At 38.5% G+C, this 27,828-nt stretch overlaps 1 protein-coding gene across 1 annotated transcript in view; it reads right to left on the reverse strand.

Moving 5' to 3' along the window:
* Nucleotides 1-2,194: 2,194 nt before the first annotated feature.
* The window catches only part of GOLPH3 (golgi phosphoprotein 3), a 47,762-nt gene continuing 22,128 nt past the window's right edge, over nt 2,195-27,828 (reverse strand). The window contains exons 2-4 of the mRNA XM_020908674.2: nt 17,716-17,847; nt 14,576-14,690; nt 2,195-4,107 (exon numbers count right to left, since the gene is read on the reverse strand). Of these exons, the coding sequence (XP_020764333.1) occupies nt 3,683-4,107; nt 14,576-14,690; nt 17,716-17,847 (672 nt within the window). The 3' untranslated portion in view covers nt 2,195-3,682. The remainder of the gene's footprint in view (nt 4,108-14,575; nt 14,691-17,715; nt 17,848-27,828) is intronic.

Below are 27,828 nucleotides of genomic sequence, written 5' to 3' on the forward strand. Positions count from 1 at the left end.
TGAGAACAATCCAAATATCCACTAATGGGAGAAGTTATACATGAAGCCAAAAACGACTGACAAGAAAGATGTGTGCTTATCTTAAAGTTCTCTGTAAAATAAGTGCAAAAAGTAAATTGCACAGTAGTATATGATGCTAGTGGGAATCAGCACACAACTGCTCTGCAAGAGTGAATGCCTACATAATTCTAACACTGGGCTGAGGAAGTGTGGGTATCAATTTAACTTTACCATCTGTACCTCTCTCAAGAGTAGCCTGCAAGGTTATAAACATTAATACCCCTACTTGATGCTACTAAAGACTATGTGACATTTGCACAAAAGTTACAAGAGCCAGGATATCACTCTGGGACCCAGTGGGCTGCAATGAATTGGAAGTTACCTCCAGCTGTCAGTCATCTTGTTCAGGATGAAAGCGAAACAGAACAATGCTATTTGACAGCCTAAGTATTCATATTTAAGATGGAGGCCATCGAGTTGGGATTAAACTTCGTAAATATCTCACAGAGACTTGTGAACGGTGGCTTCCACATTCCTGAGCCAGGAGTAGCCATGCGTGGCAGTGCTGGATCCTTGTCATCATCAGGCTGGACATCATCACTCACTGGTCCTATGTTGCCACTGAATTGCACACCAGCTGCTCTCACTTCCCTTCAAGTGGTGGCCAAATTCAAAGGTTTGTCCTACTGTTCACAAATAATGGGAAGAACTGAGTAGCAGAATGCAACAGAAGTCGCAAGCCAATCCTGCTTCATTCAGCAGGCCAGGGCTTTTTTGGCCAACTGACATTTGATGATGATGCTTTCTTCTGAGAACATACAGTCAACTTTTTCATCCCTGAAAGATTAACCCATGTAAGTTATACCAAGATATCAGAATAAAGTAGGGATATCCATTTATCACTGTCTTTTGCATCACCATGAGATCTTCTTGCATGCCCACTATTCTCGTTTTGTTTCTGTTGGAGAAAGAAGCCCCCTCCCAGTCCCAAACAAGAAAGGAAAAATTATGGTTGAATGCAATTATGTTTTCAATTACTTCAGGATTAAAAAGCTCAAACACTTACCAGATAATGTGAGACTGGGCAACCCCTCCTCTCCAAGCCTGCTCTTCATTAAATGAGACAGTTACTGCAGTTTGGGGAGGTCATAACAAGATATAAAATCCCTCACTAGGCATAGAGCATGCATTAAGTTTCCTTTCTCCTTTTTGTTACAGCACTGTTCTAGACCAGGTTATTCTAAGGAACACTCAGTAATTAAATAACATATGAAGAAGTCAAAATGCAGCAGATTCTTTGCACAATAGATCTCTATTTAAGTTTTATTATATTAAAACTCTCTCCCTGATTCTTGGATCTGAAGGCTTTTTACCAAGTGGCATAAACCTGTGGACACACTGCACCTTCCACACAGAACATGGTCCCTGGAGTCACACCAATCCTGCTAACAGAGAGCTGGAAGCAGCAGCCTTCTGTGGAAGAACTGAGTTCTAGATGACACCCTCTCCTCTGGAGACACAAACGAATACTGAAGTTGGGGTCACACACAGGCAGAGCTGAGGGGCACTCTGCTCTGAATCAAAAACTGATGGAAGTACAGGTGAGCCCTTTCCTCCTTGCGTGAGAATACAGATGCTGCTGCAGAAGTCAAGAAGACCTCAGAAACATCCAGTACCTCACTTTTAAAATCTTTTCAGGAGAAAAACGTAAATGTTCACCTAAAAAGAAATTCCAGGACATGGTGTAAGTTTCAAGTATCCATTTTATGGGAAGAAACAAATTAATAGTTTCTATACTTAATCACCACCAATAGTATCATTTGGAGGTAAAAGAGGTTATTTTAATGGACAGAAAAATCTGACTTTTTTCGTGAATTAAAATAGGGATTGGTAAACCATTGCTCATGGCCAGCTACCTGTTTTTGTAAATGAGGTTTTACTAGACTACAGCCTTACCCATTTATCTGTACTGTTTACAGCAACTTTCACTCAGAGTTGAGTAGCTGCAACACTGTATATGGCTCACAAAGCCTAAAATATCAATATTTACTATCTGAACCAATAAGAAAAAGTTTGCCAACCCCTTTGTAGAAATATTGCCACACTACACTAATGCTAAGTAAAACTTCTTCAGAAAGAACTCTAAGACCGCAAAAATCAGAATACAAAAATACAAATAACATGCTTGCTCTGATTCAGGCACTTTCAAGATCATAGTTTATTTATTACTTCAGATAAAAAGATAGTATACATATTAGGGAATCCCTTAAAACTCAACTCTAGAGTTATACACCATCTAGTACTTTTGCATTGAATGTTAACCAAAAAAATCTCTAAACACCTGAAAGCCCCACTAGTAACATGAACTATGGTAATAAAAAATTTGACATTTAATTTGTTCAATATATAGTATTTACATTATGAAACCAATGGTGATCCAATAAACAGTGATAAAGAGTAAAAATAAACTTTAAAAAGCAAAGGTTTATATTCTTAGAATGTGCTAATTATCATAATTGTATATAAAAATTAAAACATAGCAGAGCTTTCTGTTACAAAATTCTTAATCATCTGAGTTGTAGTCATTACTTGCTAACGATTTACATGCAACATCTGCTAGTACTGACATTTGATTGTTTTCCCCCAAGAAAGTGTGAGTAGATAATTAAGAGCAGACATTAATTTACCTGTGGACAGAAAAAGATAAAACTGTACTCAAGATTAGTACTGGTCACAAGCCTCTTCTCTATAGAAATGATAAAAATAGTAAGACCAAAAAAAAAAAAAAAAAAAATCCAAAATGGAGATGCATAGGCAGAGAGTACCATGAATGGCACAGTTCAAAAAATGTTGGGACCAATTAAGACATACCTCTTTTCTCTCCTGAATGATGAGGTCTATTTTGCCACCAAATTATAATGACTGTAGCAAGTAAGGGGCACCAGGTGTACAACCAATTAAATCCTGCAAAATACTAAGATGGGCAGGGGTGGCCAGAAGAAGGAACAATTTATATATACTTCAAACTATATACAGCATAACTGGAATGCAGCTCATCCCAAACTGGCTGTGTGAAACAACTGGACCTTTATGACTTAATAGTTAAAATTATAACAAGTGTAATAATACAATAGATTTACATGGGAAGCAAAATCAAGGGGCACTTTATATTATTTACTGTGTATTTCAATTTAAAAATAATTTGCTAAGTATACATCTCAACTGAGGTCTATGTATAAAATGTCCCAATAGATACAGATATTTACCTTTGGTGAGTTAAAGGCCATTTTGTGACTTCTGTCTGAATTGCAGGCAGAACATTAGATGGACACGCACATACAGGAAAAACTCAGCCTGAGGTAATCCAAAAGATGTGCAGGCGAGGAGACTGGTGGCACTTTGAAAGTCAAAGCACACCAGAAACCCGAAACGGGAACGGTGAGGATGGCAACAAGGAATGGAATGCCAATATGGCAGTAAAACTTTTTTCAAAACAGAAAGAGGAAGGCCTCTCGTACCAGCAGAATCCTGCATACATACAGAAAAGAAAAAGCCACCCACCATTTCATGAAACAGAAGCCAATTACAGTGTGGGAAGTACAAACTGCAGAAAACCAGAAGTCCAAGAAGAAAAACGACTGGTTCCCGAGAGAGAAAGGGGGACGCGTGGTTCGGGGCGGGCTCACTTGGTGAAGGCCGCCACCACCGCCCACAGCACCTCGTTGGTCCCGGCCTTCAGACACTCCACCTCGGGGTCCAAGTCCAGGAGCTGCCGCACCCGCTTGGTGGCCACGTCGTACTGCTCGTCCAGCAGGGGCGCGAATGCGTTCTCCAGGACGTCGGAGGCGTGGGCCAGGTAGATGAGGGCCAGCAGGCGCTTGTCCATGCGGTGAGGGTCGTTCACCCACTTGTCGAGAACGGCTTCCTGCACCTTCTTGATGAGGCGCTGCTTAATGCTGTTGTTGGTGAGGGGGTGCGTCGTCATGTCAAAGAGGAGGAAGTTCTGTTTCTCTGTGGTCAGCACGCCCTTTTCTACCAGGTTTTTAGCTAATCGTTCCCGCACGTTTCTTAACTGATAATGCAATTTTAATGGATTCCATGTCTCACCTAAACAAAAGATTCCAGAAGTTAGAAAGGATAGGTATTAGCTGCTAATTTTATTAAATTCTGTATCATTAAAATGAACAGTAACATCTGACATTTTTTCCTCCAGAGAAACAGAAGAAAATCCAGTTGTTTAATTGCCAACTAAACCATGAACCCCTTGAGGGCTAAGGCCTTTGGTTTCTAAGCACCTGGCAAATCATTTTCAGGCACAACAGTTACTCAAAAGACGGAACTGAAAGAAGTCTCCAAACCAGTTCCCCTAATGTGGAAATAAGCCAAATATTAAATTATGTTTGCCTTCTCTCTAGCTATTGTCAAAAAGCAGCCAATAGCAAACTATGAACTTTCTTTCCTATTAAACACCAATCTGCAACAAAGGGAGAAAAGAGTTAAAAAAGTTTCCTGATGAGTATGTCATTCCTGAAACTGCTACATATACCTGGCCTATAAAGCTATGAAAGCTTGTTAGGCAAATGTTGTTCTTTAATGACAAATAATATAAAGCTAATTACAAAAGGACAGATCATTTTCATCATTTCAATCTTGCTGTCTATGCACATTCCCTTTCAAGACAGAAACACTAAAAATCAAATATTTTTCACAAAAACAATTATTTTCTTTATAGAAGACTAGAAGGAAATACATCAAAATAATCTTGATTATCTTTTGGATTTTATGTGACAAATTTTCTTTCTTGTATTTTCTGTATTTTTCAAATCAATCTCCAATGAACATGTTAACTATTTGGGTAATTTGAAAAAAATACTATAGTAAGATTCTAAAATTGGGACACGGCAGAGATCAACCACATGTACTTATTATTATATACGAAAGCTGTTAAGACTGAAATTTCATAATACTGAGAAAAAACACTGCACTACTGTCTACTACAGCAGTCATTAACTACTGCTGCTGCTGCTAAGTCGCTTCAGTCATGTCCAACTCTGGGTTGCCCAAAAAGTTCCTTTGGTTTAAGTGAAAATTAAAGGACACATTTTCATTTTTACTAAGAACTTTACTGAACAACATATTCACCATTTTGTTCCACTACCGTATGTCATTTTTCAGGCAACTTCATAATTGCATCTTTCCAAATTTATCTCTTAGAGCAAAGAACTGTTCCAGGTGCCTCTTACAGTAAGAGTCTTCCAGGGAATTGAATTTTTTTCCGTTAAAAGAATTCTGTAAAGACTGAAATAAATGGAAATCTGAAGGTGCAATGTCTAAGAAATATGGTAGACGAGTCAGAACTTGCTGGCCAAGCTGTGACAGTTTCTGGCTGGTCATCAAAGAAACATGCTGTTATCCTGATAGAAGATTACACATTTTCTGTTGACTAATTCCAGGTGTTTTTCGTCGACTGCTGCTTTCAGTTACTGGTCTAACTGGGAACAGCACTTGCTGGAATTAATCCTTTGGTCTTCCAGAAGGAGCTCGTAACAGAGACCCCCCTTCCAACTCCACCATACACACATCATCACCTTCTTTGGGGAAGACCAGCCTTGGTGTGGTTACTGGTAGTTCATGTTGCTTGCCCCATGATCTTCTGTTTCACATTACTGTACCACATCTACTTCTCATGACCCAAAAGTTTTCCTTATGTTTCAGTAGACAACTGCATGCAAGGAAATGGCCAAGAGGTTTTTTTCACTTAACTTATGTGGAACCCAAGCATCAAAACAATTAACATAACCAAGCAGGTACGAATTATTCTTAACGCTTGATTTGGATATTCTGGGTATGTCGGGTATGTCCCATGTGGAATAACACTGACTGTTCTCAATTAATGTCTTGATTTGATCGCTATCAACTTCAACTGGCCACCTGACCATGGAGCATCGCCCAACAGAAATTTCCAGGACATAACTCTGCAAACCACTTCTGACACATTCAGTCTCAGCATCTTCTCCAAACACTGCACAAACCTTTTTTCTTGCATTTCACTTTTTACCCTTTCTTGAAATGAAACGTAACATACCAAAAATGTTGGTTTTTTCCTTCACCTTCAATATTAAAATGGCTACACAAAAATTCAATTTTGATTTTTTTTTTAAATGCTCACTGATATGACCAGCTGTCACAATACAATCTAACAAAACTGTTTCAAATGAAGTTAAAGGCAACTAAAGCTACTAGAGCCAGCATATAGGAAAAAAAAAAAAAAACGAACAAATCTTTTGGCCACCCCAGTTTACACAGCTATTATATTTAAACTAATTTAAAAATTCAGAATTCCCTTGTGGTCCAAAGATTAGGACTCCATGCTTCCACTGCAGGGGGCCCAGGTTTGATCCCTGATTGGAGAGCTAATATCCTGCAGCCACACAGCCAAATAAATAAATAAAGTGGGAAAACAACGCCGCTCCTCAGCTGCCCTAGCCACTTTCAAGTGCTATTAGCCAGTTTCAAGTACTCATTAGCCAAGTGCGGCAAGAGGCTACTGAATGGACAGCACAGAAAGAGAACATTTCCTTCGTCACAGAAAGCTCCATATTAGTGTTCCAAGTCATTTTGCCATGACTTAACACTAAAGAGGTGTTAGGCTATGACTAAGTAATCAATCTTGGACTTACCTTTTTATCTTTTGAGAGAAAACTGAGCCTACTACTGCCCAAGCCTACCACCTAAAGGCACATCTCAGGCAGCAGAGCAGATCTCAGGCAGAGCAAAGTAGTCACACTGTTAAAAAGGCAGAGATCCAAGTTGGAGGAAGCTAAGACAACTGGAATATGCAAGGCAGTCCTGGGAAAGAGGGGACTATGCAGAGTAAGAGCTCTAGAAATCCACATGGTGTTTTCACTTAGGTGTGATGAAAAACGAAGGCAGAGGGGTTAAGGTGACAAAGTCCACAAAGGTAAAAATAAGGTGGGGGGCGGGGGGGGTTGGAGGGCGCCAGGGGCACTACCATGAAGCTGTAAGGTGAACAATACCGAGAGTTCACAGAGGGCTAGGAAAAACCTGAGTGCCAACTGGCTTAAATGGAAAGGTCTCACTGAACACCCAGGACATTTAGAAAGAATTCCAAAAGGATCACATCTTCGTATTACGGCTAAACCAGGCCTTCAGTAAAGGCTATTCCAGACCCAGCCTAACAAAGCTTACGAACAAACTGATCCACACGTAACTGCCTAGCAAAACAAATTTCAACGGTCTTTAAAGACAAACAAAATTCAGCACACAACAAAATGGCAGTCAATGTCCAGCATCTAATAAAAATTACTAGTCTTGTGAAGAAGCAGTTTTGCGACCCAAAACTAATGGGTCAGGGGGAATCAACAGAAACAGTCAACCAGGGAGTTAGTTCCCTGGTGGACCAGTGGTTAAGACTCCATACTTCCACTGCAAGGGATGCAGATTCAATCTCTGGTTGGGGAACTGGGATCGCAAGGCTCAGCCACAAAGAAAAATATATAGAGAAAGAAAACAAACTTTTCAAATAAAAAACCATGGCAAATCAGCTTCCACAAAAAGAAAAATAATCACTGCATTCAATTTTCTTGATAACTTCAAAAATGAAAAGAGCTGAAATATATCTGGGGCCCTATTAGATTTTAAAACTTAACAGTACAAAAGAAAAATATAACTCAGTAATAAATGAAATTCTATTTGTTTTCATTTTTGGTATTAAATTAGTCCACACCTACATGTTAAAAAATCATTAACAAAAACAAAAAAGAGAAACCATGAACAGCAACACACTACACTACAGCACAATAAAAAGGTTGTAAGAGCAAGTTCTGGAGCCAGACTATTTGGATCTAAATTCCAATTTGGTCATCTCCTCACAGTGCAACCCTGGGCAAAACTTCTCTATTCCTCTGTATCTACTATGTAAAGCAACGAAAAGAACTCTTTCCAGCTTATAAGGGTTATTATGAAGATTAAGTAAGTTAAAGCTATATCAAGTTATTAGAATAAAGACTGGCACAAGATAAGCTCTCAATAAACATTAGCTATTATTTACCTGTGTGCAAGAATCAACACTTTGGCACTCAGAATTTATCCTATTAATAATGGTCTAAAAAATCATATGAGGTACTGAGAATGCAGTATTAGTAAGACATACTTCTAACTCTAAAAATTTTAAATCAAGTGAAGGGAAAAAGATTCATAATATAAACTAACAGTACTGGCTAGGATAAGACGTAAATAAGGCCATAAAAATAATATGAACCAAGAGCCCAGAGGAATAAGAAATTACCTGAGTTTGATGTTAGCGGGCACACATTAGTTAGTCATGGCATTCATTTTTTTTCACTGTTGTGCCAATCCACTGTTCTCCCTGATAAATGCTTGCCTGCTCTACCTTTCACCAGAGAGTCTTTGTTTTGTTTCCTTATGTCACTGGCACATGGTAGGCAGCCTAAGACACTAGGCAAGAACTGGCTAGGCTGGGTTTTCTGACATTCTTACATGACTTTTGGAAATTTAAACTATTAAACATAATATGATCAACAGCCAAATTTACAAAAGCCCATAAAAAACTATAGTTCAAATCTAAGGGTAATTAACTACACTTATTATAATAATCTGTCAGTTATCAAAGAAGTACTATTCCCTGCCAACTCACTAGTCAATCAGGAGGGTATTTGAGGTCTCAGAAAACATCTTGGCCATCTATTTTCAAATAATGGGGGGTGGGGGAGATTTTTAAGATTATTCTGAGAAACTCAGATTTTTTCTTTGCAGACCTAAAAAAAAGAATCCCTCCAATGTTGGTATACAGTGACTTTTTTCCTCTCATTGGAAATAAATGGGTATTAGCTGTTTATAACATACTGTCTATGGTACAGAAGTCATGCTAAAAAAGTTTATCCACATCTTATCCACAATTAAATCTTACATTGCAACCAATAGAACAAGTAGTGCTTACAAAGTTCATGTGACAGATTTCTCAAACTAAAATATGTCAGCTTAGTTTAGTGTTGCTACTAAAAAAGAAAAGAGCCTAAAATAATATGTTCCATTTATGACTGGACCTTCTCACCGGCAATCATTTCTGCCTCAGAGCAAGTAAAAAAAAAAGGACTCAGACATCATCTTTTGAAGCAATTCCCTAGAAAAGGGCAAATCTTGTGTGTTCACTCCAACAAAAATGTTATTCAGATCTCCTTAGATATGTTCTTAAAATGAAATTCCATAAGCAGAAACCTGAACGAGTACAGGTAACATGTAAATGTTGTTTAACACTACTTTGAGTACTCCAAAAAAGGCACAATAAAATAACTGAGTGGTCAAAGTGTCTTGGCATCCTGACATTTCTATCTTTTACTCTACTGGGCCTTCTGTTCAATTTTATTTTTTAATTTTTGTTTTAGTTGATTTACAATTCTGCCTTTTATTTTCAAATAACTAAATTAAGCTAAATACAAAGAATAAAGTTACCCCTGAAATTAACATGCTTAAGACAACAGTATAAACTGGGACGAGAGGAGGCGAGTTGGGTAAGTGAAGAGAAGATACAGTGGAGGTTTATTAACCCATGTATGCTGTGCGTGCTTAGTCGCTCAGTCGTGTCCAACTCTCTGTGACCGCACAGGCTGTAGCCCACCAGGCTTCTCTGTCCACGGGAATTCTCCAAGCAAGAATACTGGAGTGCGTTGCCATGACCATCCTCCTAGGAGATCTTCCCAACTCTGGGACTAAACCCAGGTTCAATTGGATTGCAAGTGGATTCTTTCCAGTCTGAGCCAGCAGGGCAGCCCCAAGGTTTAAACTATACTGTCCAATGAAGACTGAGCTGCTTCATCGTAAGCAGAGGTTGAATATCTTTTAAGTACACTGTAACAAACCCCTGATGAATGAATACCATTCAAAATTCTAGATGAAAAGATGTTACTATGATCCGTATCGTCATTCATCCTACATTATTTACTATGTGAAAAGACTTTTAAGTTATATAAATATATTTTAAATGTTATAGTTTATTTTTTTAAAGAAGGAAACTGATAAGTTTATACAGTTCTTTAAAACGTTACTTATATCCTACTGCCCAACAATTACTTCAGTGAAAAGGATACACTGGCAGGCACCTAAATAATTTCATTATAAAAAACTTCCATCTTAAAAAAAAATAACCTTCCATCTTCCTTGATATCATATTATCAAAAAAAGCAGCTGTGTTCATAAATTTGGTACTCCAGTGACATCTTGTGACCAAACTGATCAATTACATGTTTAAGACTTCAGAGAGCAAAAAAAACTATTCTCAAAACAGTAGTCTTTAAATACACTTTTTAGTCTTTGCCTCTAACATATATATTTATTAATTTTTAATTAACAAGATATATAAGTAGTGTCTGAAAATTGGTAGTTATAACAGGCATATAAGTACACCGCTGAGCACCAAAGAACTGATGCTTTCCAACTGTGGTGCTGGGGAAGACTCTTGAAGAGTCCCCTGGACTGCAAGGAGATCAAACCAGTCAATTCTAAAGGAAATCAGTCCTGAATATTCACTGGAAGGACTGATGCTGAAGCTCCAATACTTTGGTCACCTGATGTGAAAAGCCATCTCATTTGAAAAGACCCCAATGCTGGGAAAGACTGAGGGCAGGAGAAGGGGCCAACAGAGGATGAGATGGTTGAATGGCATCACTGAATCAATGTGCATGAGTTTGAACAAACTCCAGGAGATAGTGAAGGACAGAAAAGCCTGGTGTACTGCAGTTCATGGGGCTTCAGAGAGTCAAGACACAACTGAATGAACAACAACAGTATGTACACCACAAATAACAGTAAGATGAACTCGTGGATATTCAACCTCCCACCCCAGGTAAAGAAGAAAGCTTTACTCCAGATTCCTTTCTTTATGCTGAAATTACAAGTCATTCCTATTATACATCAGGACTTTACATGCTTTTCTTGTGTCTTCTCCGCCTCAGAGGTAACCATCGGACCAACGTAAGTTAATCATTCTTTTTTCTTTACATAAAATCTGACTCCCTATGCATATGTATCCCTCAACAATACAGTACAATACATAGTTTTGAAAACCCAGAAACAAGAAAAGACTTAGCTGTGTAAGGACAGGCCCACCAATTTTTACCATGCCCTCTTCTTATCCCTCTGAACAGGAACACTTTCTTCTGTCTCATTTTTGCCCTTCAAAGGCCCAAACCAAGTTCTACTTCCTCCAACTACTAAAGCTCCCAAGGAATTGTTTTCTCTGGGGTAATGCACTTATGGCAGAAAGTGAAGAAAAACTAAAGAGCCTCTTTATGAAAGTGAAAGAGGAGAGTGAAAAAGTTGGCTTAAGGCTCAACATTCAGAAAACTAAGATCATGGCATCCGGTCCCGTCACTTCATGGCAAATAGATGGGGCAACAGTGGAAACAGTGGCTGACTCTATTTTTCTGGGCTCCAAAATCATTGTAGATGGTGACTGCAACCATGAAATTAAAGGACACTTACTCCTTGGAAGGAAAGCCCAACCTAGACAGCATATTAAAAAGCAGAGACATTACTTTGCCAACAAAGGTCTGTCTAGTCAAGGCTATGGTTTTTCCAGTGGTCATGTATGGATGTGAGAGTTGGACTATAAAGAGAGGTGAGCACTGAAGAATTGATGCTTTTGAACTGTGGTGTTGGAGAAGACTCTTGAGAGTCCTTTGGACTGCAAGGAGATCCAACCAGTCCATCCTAAAGGAGATCAGTCCTGGGTGTTCATTGGAAGGACTGATGCTGAAGCTGAAACTCCAATACTTTGGCCACCTGATGCAAAGAGCTGATTCATTGGAAAAGACCCTGATGCTGGGAAAGATTGAGGACAAGAGGAGAAGGGGACAACAGAGGATGAGATGGTTGGATAGCATCATGGACTCAATGGACATGTGTTTGGGTAGATTCCGGGAGTTGGTGATGGACAGGGAGGCCTGGCGTGTTGCAGTTCATGGGGTCGCAAAGAGTCGGACACGACTGAGCGACTGAACTGAACTGAACTATCAGTACTTTAACCAGATCGGAAGAAGGTATTTTCTTAATTTAAAAGAAATGTGCTTTTTCCTCTTTCTCCTACTCCAGATTCCTTTCTTTTATGCTAAAATTACTAATCATTCTTATTGTACATCAGGAACATGCAACCAAAGTACTATAGGTAACAGTATTTTGGCATTAACGGCCATACTAAACTTCACAGGATGTTGTTTAAAAAAATTTTTAAAGGCACTTTCTAAATATTAGCTTTCTGGTTTACACAAGTTCCTAACTTACATGGACACTGTTTCACAAAGTCTTAATTATATTTACTACTTTTGAGAAAAAGTTATAGACTTCTGCCCTCCTTTCACTCCTGCATCAGATAAGAGTGCATACCAGCTCAAGTTGAAAACCATGTTCAATTATCATAGAAATTGAGTACTGGATAAGCTACATGCATAAAATGTTACATTAACATGTGAAGTTTAAGAAGTATATGGCCACCTTAAATGGTAAGATTAAACTCTTTCCAAGTCATACTCCCTACATAGCATGTGCACATTACAAGTATATAAACTATCAAAGGAAATCTGGTGGTCTAAGATATATTATTGAACCAAATCCCCATATGACATTAGCGCATACAATGTAAGATAAAGAGATCATTGATGGAGGGAGTGTCTGGAAACACCTCCACAGTGTTAAGCTGCACCAAAGTGGGTATCAAAAACACTGACTTAAGGCAAGACCCACTATATACCATAAAAAGAACTTTAGCACTCTTACTTCCCAAAAAAGCTAATGACAACTTTAAGAAATGCTTTTTGGTCAGTTGAGAATCTAATTACAAATTCTAATTTGCACACCAGAGGTAGTAACGGGGCAACAATGGCAGTACAACACAAGCAGGACACAAAGACTGCTTAGGCCAATGATCTCCAGAGAACGCAGAAATAATTTGTCGGGGTACAGTTAGAAGTTATTAACACTTCTATTTTCATCTAAAAAATCATATTTGCTAATTTTTAACACATAGAGTTAATTATTCATACCCTCACTGAGCCTCTGTAAATAGCTATGGTTTGCCAAACAGGTGGAAGGCTCACGTAAAGAGGGCTGACAGTGTTCTGAGCACTGTGACAGTCTTGGTACATGCTGAGTAAGTACCTAGTTTTAACTAAACAAACTTTCATCAAATGGGTAATTTTAAGATTTCCTACAATAAAAAAACTCGAATTGAACACAACACCAACATCACAAGCACAAAGAAAGAAAAAGGGCCACATTAAAGTTTCTCTTACTCAATGAGGTAAAAAGAAAATTTATTAACAGAGCTACCAGGAGGAGGAGGTTTAGTCACTAAGTCATGTCTGACTCTTGCGACCCCATGGACTGTAGCCTGCCAGGCTCCTCGGCCCATGGGATTCTCCAGGCAAGAATACTGGAGTGGGTTGCCATTTCCTTCTCCCATAGTGTGGGCCAAAAAAAACTCTCAAAATTACCAGGACAACCTTGTGAAAATTTATGTTCTTTACCAAAAAGAAGGAAGAATGAACTATGCCAGAAGTGTAAAGTACTCACTTATTGCTCTATCAGCTAGGTTTGGAATATGTATATTTATGTTTCAAAAAACATGCAAAACAATCTTTTACTGATACAAGGACAACTTCATAATAAAACTATTACTTTAGAAATTCCACTGATAAGTGAGAAAAATGACATCATGTTAATTACTAATCTCTAATAACCTCCAAATGTATGTTTTTGAAAGGTACTCTAAATAGTAATATATTTGGACATGAAATGAAATGAGCATAAATATACATAGAAGCTATGTTTTATATAATAGTAGAGAGGAAGAGCAAGGTAACTCAGGTCCTATACTCAAGGAGTACACTATCTAGTAGGTTAGACAAATATACAAGCAGCTTTAAAATAAATGCAGTCATCAGTGCTATCAACAGGGAGCTGTTCCTTTGTATGGCTGCACTTCCTGTCTCCTTACAGTTCGGGGAGGCTATGTGACTTTCTCTGAACAATGCAACCTGAACCACACATCACTTCTGAGCAAAAATTTAAGAGCCCAGGTGATCTTTATACCTTTCTTCTCTTTACACTAGTGACTGACAATACTCCAGATGGTGGCAGCTCCATCTGCCTGGCTGCCAAAGTGAGAATGAAGTGGTCTGTGACTGAGTTACAGCATGAGTGAAAAATGAGCTTCTGTTTTAAGCCACTGAGGTTTTAGGGTTGTTTGTTTCCACAGCTTAACCTAGCCTATCCAGAATAAGATAGCATGAAATAATTTTGACAAAGAATGACAGGAGCTCTAAGGAAGTATACATAATTTCAGTCACACCTGCTGTCTCATTAAAGGTGATGAAATTTTAAAAACCACCATTTTCCCCATTTAGTAACTAATCTGCTCTCAATTTTGCCTACCACTAAACAAATTTGTGGCTATTTTGTCCAAGTTCCTTTCAAAAGGATTTTAAATTTTTACAAAAATCTTTCCAAGAATTCAATTTTCAACTTACACACAGAAGCTTACCGCTAAGTAATTCAATCCAGTTCTGGACTGTTTCTGGAGGCTGAGTCTCCTTAACATGCTTCAGAGCTTCATCAAGAAGAACATCCCCTGTTGGAGCATCTGACTTACAAATCACCTACAATGTAATCAGTAAGAATTACATGATCTATTTGATCTCTTTAGATAAAAAAAAAATTATGTAAACATTTCACCATGTTTAAAACTCCAAGTGTTCATGCAGTTATCAAAGTTCAGATTTTAAATTAATTCCATATTAAGGAAATCCAATATTTAACCTAACCAGATTAGCCACAATCATAAATGAAAATACAACATAAATGAAAATGTGCCTTAATGAGTAAGCAAAATGGTAGAAGAGTTTATACTCATTGCAGTTCCCTTCATTGCTAAACCTTGGGCTATCTGATACAGAAATTCACTTTTCAAACATCTATTAGTTACGGGAACAGACTCAATTACATATCAGAATTTGGTATATAATAAAGGTGACATTTCACATTATTGGAGCAATTAATTTTTCAATAGACATTACTAAAACAACTGGCTAATAAATTAGAGGTAAAAAGTAAGACTTGGCTCCTCAGAGTTTATACCACAATAAAAAGTAGATTTAAATATGAAATATAGTTGAGAGAATGAGAAAGTCTTCTCAAAACTGTGACAACCAACAGAAACCCTGAAAATACCAATAGGTTCGATAACATAAAAATTTTAAATAGTACAAAACATTAAGCAAAGATGGATATAAAATCCACTTAAAGAACAGAACAATCCAGGGACTTCCCTAGTGGTCCAGTAGTTAAGACTCTGTGCTTCCAATGCAGGGGACGTGTGTTCCACCCCTGGTCAGGAAACTAAGACCCCACCTGCTGTGTGGTGCATAAGAGTAGAAAAATCCAGAAGTAGGGGATGACAGAAGAAAACACTACACTGCTTTAGAGTTTTTTAAAGCCTTCCATAGCACTCTTGGGTAAACAAATCTCTAGCTGAAATTCTGTAATATCAAAGCTTAATTTGTTATATTATTGATACTTTGTTAACTATTAAAACTAATTTAACAACACTATTTTTAAAATGGGACTCTTCTTGAAAACTTGGCATTGACAGCATGTCCTTTCCTCTTTGATCAATCTTAGCGCACTACTGACTGGGGGATTTGGCAAAAACTGACTCCTGTGGCAAGCTATTTGATGTGTAAGTGAATATTGAAACATCTCTGGTCAGTAACGTTCAGGTACAAAAGACTAATGTATTAATATGTCTCTGGTCAATAATGAGCTATAAAAGGTTAAAGAAAATACAGTATCTATTTTGGAGACAACATGACCCAATGGAAATATAATTAGAGCCAGAAATACAAGCCACAAATCTATTTTTAAATTTTTTAGTAGTTACATTTAAAAAGAAAAATAAGTACAATTAATTTTAACATATTTGATTTAACCCACCATAGTCAAAATATTGACATGTGATTATTTCACATTCTTACTTTTCCATAGTAAGTCTTCAAACAGCCAGTGTGTTTTTATTTACAACATGTCTCAATTTGCATAAGCCACATTTCAAGTGTCTAGTTCACAGACATGTAGCTAGTGGCCACCATACTGGACAGAGCAAATAAAGAACACTTTCATTATCACAGAGAGTTTGACTGGAGAGTGCTATTCTGGGCCATGCTTGTAGTAGGGTGTCAGAATAAGAAAAAATAAAAAGCCCTGGGATAAAAAGTTGTACGTCTATATCCTGTGGTCATGCCACCACTTCTTACTTTCCATTAACTCCAGAGATCGACTGCCATCTGGTCTCAACACACCACATGCCCATCATTTTGAGACAGGTGTCAGGATTACAATAAACTGGGTATAGTTGGATATTTTTTCTTAGGTCTGGGATCCATAACATTAATGTAAAATTACTTGTGATTTCTATTACTACTAGTAATTAATGTATATATTTCACTGATAATTAAAAATTCCTAAGGTTTTTGTCCCCCATAAATCTATGGTTGCACAGTAAAATGGAAATAAAAATTATATTCTGCTTTATGACAAATATCTAAAACAGTAATTTCAAAACTAATCTCATGCAAGTTCATTTGACTCTACTTTAAATGACTGAATTTAATTTTAATACTCCATGAGGAAAAAAAAAAAACAACTCCATGAGGAGTATTTTCTGCTATACCGTGTATACTGTGTATCTAATTTTCAAAAATACATTCTTTCCCATAGGATTATTATTCTGTCTGGTATATCAATCAAAAAATGTTCAGTTTTCACCCTAAAACATTTTGGATTTCATCATAACACAATGCATTATGGAAAAATAGTTTTGAAACACCTTACATCCCCCAAGAAACAATGACAGACGGAAGAGAAATGGCCTTGAATATTTTAGGCTGAAATGAAAGTTAAAAATTCTAGAAACTAGTCAATAATACCTGTATTAACACAGACCTTAACAATGGAGAGGAGGAGATCTGAAAAGTATTTGTATTCTGGCAAAAAGATCAATTGCCTATGGATAGTTAATTTGCACAGTTATCCCTTTTGAGTAGTATGTCAAGTCTTCCAAATCATGGTTTTCAGGAATAGTAAATAAAGTTTGGGAGTCTTTTTGAATATGCAGGATGCAACGGCCAATGATCCTAACAATGAATTACATTACTCATTATGTACAAAGAACCAAAAAATCAAAGATTCAAAAAAAAAGATATGGAAACATGATTCAATAAAGATTTAAGTTTAAAATCAATTTCTTTAACTTCTGAAAGCTATCAGTAAAACAACATGGTTCTACTGTATAATACAGCAAACTTATTCAATATCCTGTGATAAGCCACAATGGAAAAGAATATAAAAAAGAATGTACAGGACCAGTTCCTCAGACCTATCCAAGAGGCTGTCTCCTGAGCTACAGTCTTCAGTAAGGTCCTCAATAAAACTTAACTTCCAACTTAAAAAAAAAAAAGTATGTATGTATACATATAACTGAATTACTTCACTATATAGCAGAAATTAGCACAGTGTAAATCAACTAAACTTCAATAAAATAGAAAACTATTAGTAGAAACATTCTTCATCTTTAGGCAGCACAAACTCTTCAAAAAGGCTATGTTAGATATATAGGCCCCCTCTTACCTTTCTTGTTAATAGACTTTTACGTCTCATTCCACAAGCCTCTAGCTGTAACCTTCCTCTCAATGCTAATTCAATCAACATACAGCCACGTAATCCAGATGATATACAGTCATTCCAAAACGATGTGTAACCCTATTTTAAAAAGAGAAAACAAAAGAGTTAATTTACTTTGGAGTCAAGAAAATAAGTATTTTTTAGCCAAAGCTATATCTCGTGCCTTTTACCTTTCATATCTTTCTATAATTAAAATCAAAATACTGAAAAAATACAAGTACTATACATTATTAAACTAGGATTTTCAAGAACTTACTTTCTTTTCACCACTTTCTTACACGTAACTTTGGAAGTCACTAAGTTGTGTTAATCAGGCCCTTTCAGACTTCAGGGCTCACCCTGAATTAAGCTCAGATCATAGTGGTTTATAACATGGGCAAATGAAGAAGCTCAGGAAAAATAATCTAGTCCAATGAGGCCTCATGCAGAATTAGGACATCGTTCAATGCCATTTAGGATAAAAACACAAGGTTAAATTTAGATGAATATATCAGAAAACTTGGGCATGAAGCCATGCCTAGTACTCTGAATAACAAACTGTAAAGCAATCAGATTCCGGCACCTCCCAACACACAACCCCAAGAGAAATTTAAGGGCAACATCCAAGGTGAATAAAAAAAGCCGGAAAAATGAGACTGACAGATATTTAGGTATTTGGGAATACTCAAGTGAAAACAGGCACTCTTTGAGCGCTAACAACTGGGTCTGTCCAAATTGCAAAGCCATGAAGAGTTGCCAACTACTAAAGTACTTGACTTCCCAGGTAGCGCTAGTGGTAAAGAATCTGCCTGCCAATGCGGGAGACTCAAGAGACATGGGTTCAATCCCTGTGTTGGGAAGTTTCCCTGAAGGAGGAAATGGTAGCCCACTCCAGTATTCCTGCCTGGAGAATTCCACGGACAGAGAAACCTGGCGGGCTTCAGCCCACAGGGTTGCAGAGTTGGACAAGATTGAGCACTGAGTACTCAATTCTGAAGAGAAATCAACAGCTGTCACTAGTCCTGTTTAAGACTCAGAATAAGGTAACAGGCAATTTTGGTGGGAGGGAAAACAGGTCAAAGGATTCTGTGAAGAAAGGAGGGCCTAGAATTAGGGTTCTGGTACTCTCTTGAGGTCAGTCTTGGTACTCTGCCAGGTCACAGTGGGCAGCTTGTATTTTAGACAATGACTGATCATCACGGTCCATGGGACTTCACTTCTGATACAGGAACTTAAATGATGAAGCTACCACTTCTGAGAAGGAAGGCTTTGAGAAAATCTGAGTTTAGACTAAGGGAGCCACAAGGAGATTAACATTAAGAAGCAGGTTTATGGGACTTCCCTGGTGATCCAGTGGATAACACGCCACACTCCCGATGAAGGAGCCCAGATTCAATCCTTGGTCAGGGAACTAAATCACACATGCTAAAACTAAGACCCAATGCAGTCAAATAAGTGTGTGTTTGGTTGTTGTTTTTTTAGATTTGTTTAAAAATAAATAAAATAAATAAAAATAAACTTCCCTGGTGGAATAGTGGGTGAGAACCTGCCAATGCAGGGCACACAGGTTCGATCCCTGGTCCAGGAAGATTCCACATGCCACGGGCAACTAAAGCCCACACACCTAGAGCCTGTGGGCCACAAGAAAAGCCACCACAATGAGAGGCCCGCACGCCACAGAGATGAGTAGCCCCACCTCATCACAACTAGAGAAAGCCCAGGCAGCGAAGAAGACCCACAACAACCAAGTACTTTATAAATAAATATTCTTTTAATTTATCTAAAAAATAAAGAAGGAGGTTTAAATGTGAGGCAGGGGAAGCAGATACTGTTTAGATTTGAGGGGATTCTTTTAAACTTAGTTTTAGGGATCTGGTTAAGTTAAGATCACTAGAGATTAGCTAAGTAGTTAAAAAGACCAGTAACTTACAGATGTTAGGTAAAATCCATGGCTTGTATATCCATCCAATACAATTAAAGCTCTAGGAAGCCCAGAAATGGATTCACATGAAATCAAAGTTTATAGCTATCTGGCTTCAACTGGCCTGGACATACAGATGGGAGTGCCCAGATGAGCCTCTACAAACTATAAATAATAGAGCACACCTCATAAGACAGTGATGGATGAAATAAAGGACCGCGCACTGTCTCAGAAGCCTGGAAATTTCTGATGAACAGTACTTATCAGAAACTTAGGAACTTCCCTGGCAGTCCAGTGGTTAAGAGTCTGCCTTCCAATGCAGGAGGTGTACATTCAATCCCTGGTTGGGGAACTAAGATCCCATGCCTCAGGGCAACTAAGCCTACGAAGTCAACAAAGATCCAGTGCAGCTAAAAACAATAAACAATAAAAATTAAAATGATGATCAATTTCACCTTAGAAAAAAGGGAGAGGGGAGAATCTTACATTTGCTAGCAGACAACAAAATACACCTCAACTGCCCTGAGAATAAAGGTATATCCAGAGAAGTTAGCAAAATGGAGTATTTAACAGGACTTTAAAGATTCACATTTAGTGAATGGCTTTTGGGCATTAACATTAAAGACACATGCTTAAACAGAATTGACTTCACGTGGGAAAACAGACAAATGGACATGGACAGTTCTGTAGCAAAGCTTCCAGGATTCATACACAATATTCCAAAGATCAATAAAGACACCAAAACCATACCAAGCAGGCTGACAACACCTGCCAAAATCCACATCATAAAAGTATGATCAGGAATTAAGCAAGTTGCTGGAAGCAGGAGAGAAAGGGGGAGTTGTTGTTGTTTAGTCGCTAAGTCATGTCAACTCTTTTGCAACCCCACGGACTCTAGCCCCGCCGGTCTCTGTTCCTGGGATTCTCCAGGCAAGAATACGGAAGTGGGTAGCCATTCCCTCCTTCAGGGGATCTTCCTGACCCAGGGATCGAACCCGCGTCTCCTGCATTGGCAGGCAGATTCTTTACCATTGAGCCATGAGGGAAGCCCAGAGCTGAACAAAAATATTTTATGATCTTACTGGATAAGATGGTGGCAATGCCATCCTTGAGAATTAAGTATATCAGAAGGGAAGCAGTACACTGGAAAGAGCCAACTGAATTTTGGTCATGACCTAGGCCAGCAAGATTGTGGAGTGAATCCATGTCACAACACATACAAGCAAAACCACTGAAGCTGGGGCACCAGCTTAGACCCTGCCAAGTGCTAGAGAGCACTTCCATCTTTTAATCCCTAGTGCTAACCTTACAACTACATTTCACTGATCTCCAAACGTAAGTTTAGTGTCTCCATATGAGATGATGGAAGCTAACTAAACTTACTGTGGTAATCATTTCACCATACAGGCCTACCTCGGTTTGGTACATATCAGAGCTATCACAGAATTGTTTCTAGACCACAGAAACAAAGCCAGTATCACAAGAAGTGAGTCACACAAATGTTATGGTTTCCCAGTGCACATAATATATATATACTACACTATAGTTATAACCAAAAAGAAAGAAAATGTATACACCTTAGTTTTAAAATTCCTTATTGCTAATTCTAAAACACCTTTAATTTGTAAAACATATGGTATCTGTGAAGCACAGTAAAGCAAAGCACAATAAAAGAGGGTATGCCTGCAAATGTAAATTAAACCATGACACTACGCCTTAAATTTATACAGTGATTATGTCAATTATTTCTCAATAAAACTGAGGGGGAGAAGTTGTATCTCTGGTATTGGGATGCATTTAAAAATAGATTGTATCTTGAAAGAAATACAGTATTATAGCTACTGAGTTAACCTAAACCCATGGAAGAGAGAACAGACATGTGGTACAGGCCTCACAGGTGCATAGCAGTGGAATGAAGAACTAGAGTCTAATTTGTCAGTTACTGGGAGCCTTAAAACTTGGTACAAGACTGGCTGACTCAACATTCAAATCTAGGCAGACCACCAATCTACATGATTTCTCAGTGCAAAAGACTTTACCACCCACTCCAGTGTTCTTGCCTGGAGAATCCCAGGGATGGGGTCGCACAGAGTTGGACACGACTGAAGTGACTTAGCAGTAGCAGTAAAGTAAAAATAAAAAAGAAAAAAACTAAAAAGAAAAAAAAGACTTCACCAGAGCAGGTAATACCACACCACCCTGGGGATTTGTCCTCAGATAAAACACCACTCCTGAAACAATTCCAAGGACCTGTGGTCTAAACAGGATGGTTATATATTCAGGGCATGAATGTGATTTTGCCCTAGGAAAAAATCTTATACTGTATCTGTCAAAAGGGCAGCTCAGTTCAGTCGCTCAGTCGTGTCCAACTCTTTGAGACCCCATGAACCGCAGCACATCAGGCCTCCCTGTCCATCACTAGCTCCTGGAGTCCACCCAAACCCATGTCCACTGAGTCGGTGATGCCATCCAACCATCTCATCCACTATTGCCCCCTTCTCCTCCTGCCTTCAATCTTTCCCAGCATCAGGGTCTTTTCAAATGAGTCAGTTCTTCACATCAGGTGGCCAAAGTACTGGAGTTTCAGCTTCAGCATCAGTCCTTCCAGTGAGTATTCAAGACTGATTTCCTTTAGGATGGACTGGTTGGATCTCCTTGCAGTCCAAAGAACTCTCAAGAGTCTTCTCCAACACCACAGTTCAAAAGCATCAATTCTTCAGCACTCAGCTTTCTTTATAGTCCAACTCTCACATCCATACACGTCCACTGGAAAAACCATAGCTTTGACTACCCTAGCTTAATCCAAAAACAGGGTACTAGCACTCAAAGTTCAGGGTCACATGAAGGAAGAACCACTGGCCAGGCAATCAACTTAGTAACAAAGCAGCAGCACTGCATTAGGAATACCAGTAGCCACAGGATCTTGAGGATGGCCCCTACTCACTACAGAAGACTCAACTTCTAGGTCCTGATGGAGGTTAGAGAACCACACACGCACACACACAAAAAAACTATTTTTGGGCCCTACACATTTAAGATTAGGATCACAATCAGCTATTTCTAAAATTTAAGAATGAAAGAGGCAGAGATATGCCAAGTAGAGGTGGATCATATACAACCCCCACAAGAATCCAGAGAAACAGGATTTCATTAGGCTTGGGTCCAAAACAAGGGGAAACATTCAAGAACAGATGGTCCCATGAAGACCCTAATATAGCTGTCCTGGGGAGCTGAAATGCTGGAAAATCAAATCAGGCACGTTTGAAAGTCATACCACGTGCAGCTCACAAGTCTGTTAGTCACTCAGTCATGTTCAACTCTTTGCAACCCATGGACTATAGCCTGCCAGGCTCCTCTGTCCATGGAATTCTCCAGGCAAGAATACTGGATTGGGTTGCCATTTCCTCCTCCAGGGGATCTTTGCGACTCAAGGATCAAACCCAGGTCTCCTGCATTGAAGGCAGATTCTTTACTGTCTGAACCACTAGGGAAGCCCAAGCCTTCAACAAAACCAAGACTAGAATGCAAGACGCAGGCAATCAGCAGGCCCTGGAAACTAATTCAAAGCACCTCTACTTGCCTTTTACCAAAATTTAATAGTAACAACTAATGATAACCGGTACATGGAGACTTTCCCAACAGAATGCCAGCGAAATTGACTGCAGACTGCTCCCATCAATCTTACGTTTTTGGTAACACTCAGCATCCGCGACTCAGACAAATGGCCAATCTTTAGGCAGGCCTCACGAGAAAATTGTGACCTTAAGTGGGATATATGACCTTTATCATACAGTATGCCACCCAGAGGCAAGGAGCAGAACAGAAAGAATGAAGGCACAGGAACGAATGAGGCAGTAATACCAGGGACAAGCTCTGCAGACACACTCCTTCCCTCGGTGGGCAGTTCCAAGATCTAAACGTAGGGGACAGAGAATACATACAGGAAACCTGACATTACTGCAGATAAAAGCAACAACCTCCAACACAACTTTTTCTCAGCGATGAGATAAAATTTACTTGGGTCTTTATTTGCCTGATCCCCTTTTTCTTCTCAGGTGGCTCCACAAGGGAGGATTTCAAAGGAAAATGCTCACTGGGCCCCTAAATATGCTAACACTGAATTCTCATCATTCAACTTTCAAGTTCCAGAATATTTAACCAGAAGCCTTTTGTTGTTTAAGATTAGCCATTGTTAATATATAGACAAGGTACACAGAACAGTTTTCATATTTAACGTGCATGTTTCTGTTTTTATGCACAAAGTATTTCCAAATGAAATGATTAAAAACATATCTGTATATAAGGTTTAATTCTGTTCTGACCACTGTTTCAGAAATGGCTTTCTACACAGACTTTCCTCAGCAAAAGAAAATACCAGGTTTCCAAAAACATTTGGGATTTACTATAGGTGGCGCTAGCAGTGAAGAACCTGCCTGCCAATGCAGGAGACAAAAGATGACAGTTCAATCCCTGCGTCGGGAAGATCCCTTGGAGGGCACGGCAACCCACTCCAGTATTCTTGCCTGGAGAAACTCATGGACAGAGGAGCCTGGTGGGCTACAGTCCATAGGGTCACAAAGTCAGACATGACTGAAGTGACTCGGCACACACGCACCAAACTCACTCTAAAAGTTGTACTACTGAGACCAGTCTTGGCTCACATCCACCTTTTAAAAATTGCCCTCTACAGATTTTACAGAAAGGGATGACTGTATTCTGCCAAATCTAATCGGACTAGGATGGGTACGTTAGAATTTTCCTCCTGGGAATCTGAAATTGGCACACAGAGGCTGCATCATTTAGGTAAGCATGGACAATAGAGATGTAACTGGTATGTGGATTCAGAAGTCACTGGCCATTATGCACAAATGCAACCAGATAATCATGATAAACAGAAAGGAATAGAAGAGAGATATGCACAAATGAGAGAACACACAATGTAAGGCAGACCCAGACATACACACAGAGACACAGATAAAAGCATCCTAACAGAAGTGTGCCTGTATCTTTGGGTTGCACCTCTAAACCTTATTTCCATGAGATTCACCTGTATCTCCTTTCCTTAGGTTACTTGCAAAGATTTCTGTCTTGCAAGCAGCTAACTTGTAGTAATGCCAAAAGGAATTTAATGAAACATTGTATTAGTGGTAGCTGAAAAAGTCTGTGTACAGAAACTATAACTAAGATTCATCATAGGCTAAAAAAATATTACGCATGGCCAAGGAATTCAAATTTGCATATATGTAACCTTTAGTTGTTATTAGAACACCAGTAAGTTTGATTGTGACAGGGTAGCTGCTTACTGAAAACAAATAGCAGTCCCATCAACAAAAGGAACCTATCTGTCAGCAAAATAGGGCTTGTGATTATCAAGTGCCACATTCCAATTAAACTCATCTAACTAGAAGCAAATGAAATCCCAACATCATTAACCTTAAAAAGAAAATACACACAAAGAGACACATTAATAATTTACGTATACATCAAATCCAGACTGAGGGGCACTCTATAAAATAATGAGTTAAGAACTAAAGGGGGAAAAAAAAAACTGAAGGAAACCATATTTAAAGAATTAGTGGGAAAACGACAATGACACATTAATAAAAATGATTCATCAAATATAGAACCTCAGTTAAGAGAATGAAATTCTTTAATCAAAAAGTATCGCTGAATGAACCATAAAATATAATTACTCTTATTTTTTCCACTGTTTTCTTTTTCAACCTTTTAATTTCCCAAAATTCTTTAAATAAAAAAAGAGCTAATGCTTATTTTATATACTTCATTGAAAAAAGTTTCTTTTGTATTCCTGGAGTAAAACATGTTCAGCTAGTTCTAAAATGAAGTATCTCCTAAGGAAATGATTTAACCGAAGTCCAAGAATAAAACAGATCACTGTCGTCCTTCTCTATTATTAATTCCTATATAGACGGCAGATCCAAAAGTAACTGGGGAGGAGAAAAGAGGAAGAAAAATTAATAAACATGTGTAGAAATTGCTGGAAAGAAAGAAGTATGGATGGATTCATTGATGTACTTGGGAAAAGGTTAAAACGTCTTGTTTTCATGGTTAATGCATGATACAAGTTGTGTTACTATATGAAAGTAATTGGGAAACTATATCTGCCAAAACTCATAAATGTTATACTAGCAACCATCTGTTTGAAAATAGGGGAATAAAGGTCTTTTTTTTCCTGTCCAAAGAAAAAAAGTATGACTGGGACTTCTCTGGTGGCACGGCGGATAAGAATCCACCTGCCAATGCAGGGGACACAGGTCTGATCCTTGGTCCGGGAAGATTCCAGAGCCTGCAAGCCACAGCTAATGAGCTCCTGTGCACAACTACTGAAGCCCACGTGCCCTAAGGTCAGCAACTTGCAACTACTAAGCCCAAGTGCTGCAATTAAAGAAACCTGTGTGCCTAGAGCCCATGATCCACAGCAAGGGAAGCCACCAAGGTGAGAAACCTATGCACCACAACCAGAGAGCAGCCCTCACTCTCTGCAACTAGAGAAAGCCTGCATGTAGCAATAAAGACGCAGCATAGCCAAAAATAAGTAAATATAGCAGTATGTATACATCACACACTCACACACACACACTATGACTATAGTGAAAAATTTACTAGAGGAGCTCAACAGTAGATGTGAGAGGAGAAAGAGTCAATGAACTTGAATTTGAATTTAAAGAACAAGATGGAAAGTAATGAAAAAAATAGGAAAAGCCTCAGTGGGCTTCCCTTGTGGCTCAGCTGGTAAAGAATTTCCCTGTAATGCAGGAGACCTGGGTTCAATCCCTGGGTTGGGAAGATCTCCTTAAGAAGGGAAAGGCTACCCACTCCAGTATTCTGGCATGGAGAATTCCATGGACTGTATAGTCCACGGGGTCGCAAAGAGTCAGACAGGACTGAGCAACTTGCACTTCACTTTCACTTCAGAGAGTAGTGTTCAAGCAAGCCTCCCAGTAGTGACAAGAGTCTCAAAAAGAGGAGAAAGCAGAAAAAACAACAACTGAAAACTCTCCCAAATATGGTGAAAAATATTCATCGATGGTCCAGAGCATCATGATACCCAGATGCATCACAGTCAAACTGCTGACATTAAACAAACTAGCTCCTCTAGTAAATTTTTCACTACAGTCATAGTGTGTGTGTGTGTGTGTGTGTGTGTGAGAGAGAGAGAGAGAGAGAAAGAGAGAGAGAGAGAGAGAAACAGACAGACAGACAGACAGACAGACAGACATGTTCTGGGAAAGCAACAAGAAAAAAACAACTTATCCCATTTAAGGGAACAATTAAATTACCAGATAACTTCTCACTAGAAATACTGGAAACCAAAAGGCATTAGGATAGCATATTGGAAGTGCTGAAAGAAACAAACTATCAACCAAGAATCTATACCCAGCAAAACACCCTTCAAAGCTGAAGATGAAACAGACATTTACAGGTAAACAAAGGCTGAATTTGTTGCTAGCAGATCTGCCTTATAAGCAATACTAAAAGTCCTGCTGATTGAAAGTCAATTAATATCAGGCAGTATTTCAAATCCATATAAAGAAAAGATAGATACAAAGGTAAATGAACAAGAAAGACTACATACTTTCTATTTTTGACTTTAAAAAACTCACTTAAAAGCAAAAGATTGTATAAAATAGTAAGTATAAAACAGTATTGAGTTATGTGAACTTGTCATATTTCTGACAATAATAAGCAAAGGAAAGGGGTAAATGAAGATATATTGGAGCAAAGTTTCTGTATTTTGCTGGAATTAAATGAGTATTACTTTAAAAAAGACTAAGGAAAAAACTCCAATGGATATAGGTATGCTGGATATAGGTATGCAGGGAGGAAGGGAAGGTGGAAGAAAGGGAGGAGTAGGGAAATTTAAATACTGTGTAACTTTATTTTTCCATTTAACACAAAAGAAGATGGTAGAAGAGGAAGAGAGAAATGAAAAGGACATCTGACACAGAAAACCAAGAGCACAGAGGCCGGTGTAAACCCAACTCCATCAGTAATCACATTACATGTGTGGGCTAGGTCAGAGACTCTGATGGTCAAGCTTCACAGACTGGATAAAAGATTTAACCACACCTGTGCTGTCTACAAGAGACAAACACAAACAGGTTAAAAAGAATGAATTTTCTTAAAAACCATGGAAA

Source organism: Odocoileus virginianus, chromosome 14 (genome assembly GCF_023699985.2).
Source record: "Odocoileus virginianus isolate 20LAN1187 ecotype Illinois chromosome 14, Ovbor_1.2, whole genome shotgun sequence".
NCBI classification, from domain to species: domain Eukaryota; kingdom Metazoa; phylum Chordata; class Mammalia; order Artiodactyla; family Cervidae; genus Odocoileus; species Odocoileus virginianus.